At 41.4% G+C, this 6286-nt stretch overlaps 1 protein-coding gene across 1 annotated transcript; it reads right to left on the bottom strand.

The window, feature by feature from the left end:
- Positions 1-784: 784 nt before the first annotated feature.
- Positions 785-4029, bottom strand: LOC109993300 (leucine-rich repeat neuronal protein 4). Its single transcript, XM_020646212.3, has 2 exons — positions 3871-4029; positions 785-3040 (listed from the first exon to the last, which is right to left on the bottom strand). Exon 2 carries the CDS (start codon positions 3032-3034, stop codon positions 2324-2326), a length of 711 nt encoding a protein of 236 aa, XP_020501868.2. The 5' UTR covers positions 3035-3040; positions 3871-4029; the 3' UTR covers positions 785-2323.
- Between the last annotated feature and the right edge of the window lie 2257 nt (positions 4030-6286).

Genomic DNA, 6286 nt, shown 5'->3' with positions numbered 1-6286 from the left:
CGTCGTTATCCAACAAAAACAATCGTCACAACCATCATCATCATCAATAAAATCGAGACCACCATCATTAAATTAGTATTCATGAACGAGCTGGGTCGCATGACTCCCATCGATGGCAGTCGCGTTGGAATTTGCCACTTGTTTCAAACACAATCATTATGTGTGCTTGGAATTTCAAGCCTTTCTTGTTGATTGCCGTCAATAATGAAACCCCTGTATACATGATAAATAAAAAATAAGCATCATGTTTGTGCAGGCGCCTGTGACGCTTATTTTCTTACAACATAAACTGCTGCAATTTTGAAATCTGATGAAAACGAGACCACTTTGGCAGATACGGTGTATACTCAAGTCCATGTTAACGTATTCTTTGCATTGTGTTACACTATCAGTCAGTGCTGTTTTTGCCTTTTATCATCATCATAGTGCCTATCAGCTTGTTGGTGTTGACATCTATATATATGGGTGTGGTTCCTCTTTTTTAACTATTAAAATCATTCAAACTTGTTTGGTATTTGAGCACGTGTGCAGGCCTATCTTCTTCCTCAGTCTGCTGTTTTTGCCCTGCAGCGACGTAATGTGCGTCAAAGTGGAACTATCCCCTTTTTACAAAAGTGTTTTAAAAGTGTCTTCATCCAGACTGTAAATTTGTTGGTTTCTTAAAATCAGCCGCAGATCAGTTTCCTTACAGCTGTTTGACGAGACACCAGTTTGCACAATGGGGACTTTTTGTCTTTGTGTAATAGATTTATAATTTCTTAGTCAACATTCAGAAACATCCAACGTTTTTTAAAAACAGTTTATTTATCACACAAGCAAACAGATCGTAAACAAACAAGCTAACATGTCTGTTGGTTTGTCAGTGAGAACATTTTGTTTTGTTCGGTACCATCAGCAGATTTACAACGCTCCAGTTCTTGTTAATTCTTCTCAGCGAGGGGTTTGAGTCCATTACATCCTGGACCGTTTAAAACACAATACTATTTGCACATGTTTTTGTTTTTCATCTCACTCTGGCCCATTTGTGTCAAGATGTCCCTCCCAGTTTCAGAGTGACTGCACTCTTTGAATGTGTCATTAAAGCAACATCTCGAGGCCAATACAGAGACTGAAATAAACAACCTGTTGTGTCTCTAAATTATAGACAGACTCCCATAGAAGCCCTGTGCCAAGTTACATGTGCAGTTTGATCAAGAGAAACGCTAGAAGCAGGGAAGCAACTGATTGTCAGGATCCAGAGCAAAGAGGAATTATATCATGGCTCCGAGACACGCAGATGGAGGCTTCATGAACATGAGATAAACTGTGAGGATTTAAATATTGGACCTTTTTTTTTTTTTTGCTTCATGGCAAAAGAGAAAAAAAAAGGCAGCCTGAAGCTTCTCAGCAGCCTGGTGATGGTTGACTGGAAGTCTCAGCTGGAACGAGATAAGCGTTTTTGAAGAAAGAAATCTATACCCGCTGGAGAGGCTGCTGGACGACAGCTGGAAAAACAGCGCTGAACACTTGAGCTCCCTCAGCAAACTGACACATGACGGGTGGAAAAATCTGTTCAATAAATACACGTTATGACGACACATGGGTGTGAAAAGCAACTTGTAATGTGATTCACTTTTATGAAATAGTCAGACCTTTAATATACAAGTTTAAAGAGCCTTGCTTATTTGTGTCTCAAAACTCTTAACTTAACTCAAACATTGTAAATAAATAGATTTAAAAAAAAAACAGCTTTTGAATCATACTTTATCCAGTCACTCTTGATTTAAATATATATTGGACTCTCACAGAGAGTTTCAAACACAACACAATATGATTCCTTTTGTGTACAGAATGTTTCGATGTGTCAACACCTGCTGACTGACTACAAATGATACCACTTGAGCCTTCTTCCAATGGACTTTGTCAATTCAACGAATCTGTGGTTGTTTAAATAATCGTTACCTCTTAAAGCTCCTGTGAGGAGTTTTGAAGAGCTCATGAAACAGATTGAAGTGAATATTGATTCCTTTCTTTGAGCTACCAAAACAAACATGACCATCAGCATAATGACGGATTATTTGTTTTTTTAAGTTGAAACCACTGCTGCAGGGTAGGAGTCAGACAAAGTGACATCGACCTTATGTTGTGTTTTTGTCCACAGCAAAAAAAACGATAGTGATATGTTTGACAGAAAGAAAGCTGAGGTTTTTTTTGTTCGTAAAATAAAACGACTTAACCATGTAAATCAAGTTTAGATCAAGATCAGCGTAGAGATGAGAGGGACTGCTTTGTCCACAGGGGGCGCCACCTGATTATCTAAGGGAGTCAATTCCCACTTTTCTGTTCACTGTGTCATCGCCGCTGTGTTGTGCATGGAGATGCTGGCCTCCTGGTTCCTCTGCCTCCTGTGCCTCCAGAGCAGCACAGCCAGCAGAAGGAGCAGCAGGAAGCCCAGAGCTCCTCCTATGAGTCCCGCTTTTAGAGGCAGGCTGCTGTCCCTGGGCTGGTACATCGTGCAGGACTCCTCGCTGCTCCCCGCGTCGTTCACAGCCGACACGCACACCTCAGCGACGTTTTCCACGTCGCCCAATCCGCTGCTCCTTTCACCCTTCCCAAACTTCTTACTTTGTTCCCCGCCGACTGTCACAATATACGCTGTGACGTATGAATAAGGTGCACACCACCTGACCACGACCTCTGATCCTTCCCAGGACACTGACTTGAGGTCAGGGGCCTCCGGGGCCACGTTATGTAGAGTGACCCCTCGACACAAGCAGCCAGTGGTGATGGACAGATTAGCACAGGGGATCTGACTCTCCAGACAAGGGTCATAGTCGCATCTTTGAGGCTTTCCTTCATCTGGGTGGATGGGTTTAATAGGTGCCATAGTGGGGGGATCATAGTCTTCATAATCCTTTGGGGAAAGAGTCTTACTTAAAACCCCACGGGTGCTCATGGGACTCGCCCCTGGTGTCGTGGGCAGAGGAGAGGAACCTCTGACGAGAAGCAGACAAACGATCATCACGGAGGGAGGGAGGTCCCCGCAGGAAGCCATCGAGCTCTGTGGAGATCAGAGACAGTTAAAAAAAAAAGAAAAAAGAAAAAAAATGGAAAATCTGTTTCTTGCATATGACTGAAAAGTATCAGCCCCTTGGGTTTCCTGCCATGGGTACATTCAGAGGAACTTTTTTGTCTCACGTTGAAGAGCCTGAATAAGGACACAGTTATTTCTCCCCTGATGCTGCGCCTTTTAAAGATTATAAGGCTACACTGAGGAAGACGGCACAGAGTGAAAATGTGGTTCAAAAGTGAGCCTGACTTGAGTCTGAGAGTAAGAAATTCTGCCTAACTTTAAAACATAAACTGTTTTCTTTCTCTTTCTAAAAGAAAGAAAAGAAAGAAGAAGAAGAAGAACGCACTGCCTTTCCTCTTGAGTACCCATCCAGAACATGTCGACACTTAATTAGCTGAAATTTGTTCTGTGGCTTCTTTGTCAATGATTTATACACAGCTGCTGGGAATAATCCCCACTTGTTCAGATTTGGAGGTACTTCATACTAATTCAGCATTTCAGGCGGTATTGCTCAACAGGTCCAAATGCCTCTCACACACCCAACAACACACACAAACACACAGCTCTGTCAGCAGGATCCACTTACAGGAGAAAAAAATGCCTGTGTGATAGCCACAAGAATCCACACCAACATACCTCAAATGTGTTCTCTGCTGACCATACACAGATTGAAAACCAAAGCCCATTCAAAAAATCTGCTAAATTAAGTCTGAGCTGAACTGCAGTCAGCCTGGGGCGTCAAAGGAACACTTACAAGTGCTTTTTGTTTTCTACCACAACTGCTCCGAAACATGCCAAGTATTTAAAAGTGGACTTACCTGCTGTTTGCAAAAGTTTCTGTATCAAAATGTGGGTGAGCTTCTTCCGCTTCGTCTCTCTTCAAAATGCTTCTCACTCCTCTTAAATATGCTTCCCGACTCCCCAACAATCACCTCTTTCTTCCTGCCCTCCCACAACCCCCCGCTCCCTCACTCCCGACCCGTCTGCACCAGCTCCACCTCCTCCTCCTCCTCCTCCTCTTTTACTCTTTGAGCAGTGTGAGTTTCTGAGTGAGTGTGCATGCTATTAGTGGCATTACTAAAGTCTGCTATTAGTTACATAACTGCTACCTAGGCCTACATTTCAGATGATCTGTACCACATGGATTCCTGCTGCATGTGTCGACAGTGGCAGGTTATTCAGAAGAGCGTGTCTCACTTGTTAATGGGCTCTTGTTTCCCTTTTACGGCTGAGAGGAGCTGAATGGGATGTTGAAGCCCCTATTGATTCATTTGAATGTGTCATCTCATGACATACTGCAAGTGGCTCCAGACAGCCTATCCCATCATGTTGCGGCAACTAACCTCTCACGTAAATGAAATGCATGACTTAAATCTAAACATGGAGCAAAACTGAAAGATCTTAAACTGCTGTTGCAGATGTTCACCAAAAGGCCGGAAATGTACCTGACTGGACATGTGCGGGGAGTGAAATGTACCGAATAAAAGTGCCAAGTAGGATCTTGTCTTAAAAAAGAAAAACGTAACAGCATGAGAGGTAGAGTTTCACCGACAATATATCAAGATCTCAGCGTGTCCTTGAGTTAAAAACGAATCTGACTGACCAGCAGAAAAATGTATAAAGAGTTAAATAAATGAATGTGTTAACGTTCTTTTATTGAGTTGCGGTTGATGGTGAAAACAAAAACACATATTTAACATGTAGACCAATGGGTCATGAGTCCTGACAGAGGAACACAGTTTAGATTGAGTATATATCAGAACAGCTCGGGTATACAACACTAGACAGAACAATAAAATAAAACACCATAAAGAAAACTCAACTCAGAGATATGCAGGGAAGAGACAAAGAGCACAAGATGTTTTGTCGATGTGGAATTTGGAATAGGAACATTGTGTGACAGCTGCGTGGCCTTAAATCCAGCTGCGAACACGCACATATCCGTTCTGAATCCGAGCTGAGTCTGCAGGAACAGAGACGACTGTTAAATCACATTGTTCTTCAGCACTGAGATTCACAAAGTTCCCACTTAAAAAAACACAACAACGCCATTTGAACTGATGGAGTCGCTTCGATTTTATGAACTGAGGTCATCGTGCTGATGATGCCCTCCACACTTGTGAAAGTTTGGCCCTTCAAATTAGTAATTCTACAGAAAGACATATGTTGTCATGTAGCGATCATGAAAAAAACGTTCTTTCATAAATTCCAACATTTTTATATCCATGATTTTCTATCGTATGTCACTTTATTATGATCCTCATGTTTCTTTCATTCTTGGTTTAATGACCATGTGGTGAAGTAAATACGGGAAAGGTGTGGGTGAGTAATGGGTGAGGAGGATGTTTTAGTATGCTATGTGATTAAAAACACATTTAAGTATAAAGCATGTTGTACTACAGAGCCTCGCAAAAGATGCCTTCCATCTTGAGCCTGTCACTTTGTGTTTATGTTACAACGGCATATTTGAATTTTAGAGTTTAATGTTATAGACCAACACAAAATGTCCATTTAAAAAGTGGATGGGGGGGGTGTTACATAATATTTGAACCCATCCCACTTAATACAAGTCACATTCACCAGACAAAGTCCAGATAAACACCTCATGTCAAGATAATGAGTAGGTAATAAGGTAATGAGTTAAAATAGCAGCCATTGCAGCAAGAAAATAACCATGAGTTTCTTTATATGAGATCTTTATCTTAGCTACTGTCTTAGACTCTTAACACATACGTCTGTATTTACAAATAAAATATAAAAACTTTCAAATGCTTTCCTGTGAAACGAAAAACTAACATGGGGGGGTAAAATGTATCTATATCTGGTTTTATTACATTGAAAAATTCCAATAATTTTTATGGGGAAGGACATTTTTCAGTTATATTCTGAGTCAGTTGTGTTGACCACAAAAGGTCCTTACAAGGAAACTGAGACAGAAGCTTGTTACAGTAATACTCGTAACAAAGATGGTGTGATGGGGAGCTTCTCAGAAACAGATTTAAAGTAACTGAGAAGGAAATATTTCAGTCAATCTCTGGAAGTAACACAAACTCAGACAGATGCTAACGGTTAGACGGTTTGTTATACAACCTCTCAACGTACAGCCCCTCTCTGCCACAGACCACATCACTTTTTCCCCCAAACCGCCACTTGTGTACAGGCGGGGGCTGGATCTGTTTTCCTCATCAGGCACGACTCCATCAGGAATAACTTATTTCTAAATATGAAATGGAA

This window comes from Labrus bergylta, chromosome 14 (assembly GCF_963930695.1).
Source record: "Labrus bergylta chromosome 14, fLabBer1.1, whole genome shotgun sequence".
NCBI classification, from domain to species: Eukaryota; Metazoa; Chordata; class Actinopteri; order Labriformes; family Labridae; genus Labrus; species Labrus bergylta.
Note: the sequence above shows the minus strand (reverse complement) of the source record. Positions and strands in the feature narration are given on the sequence as shown.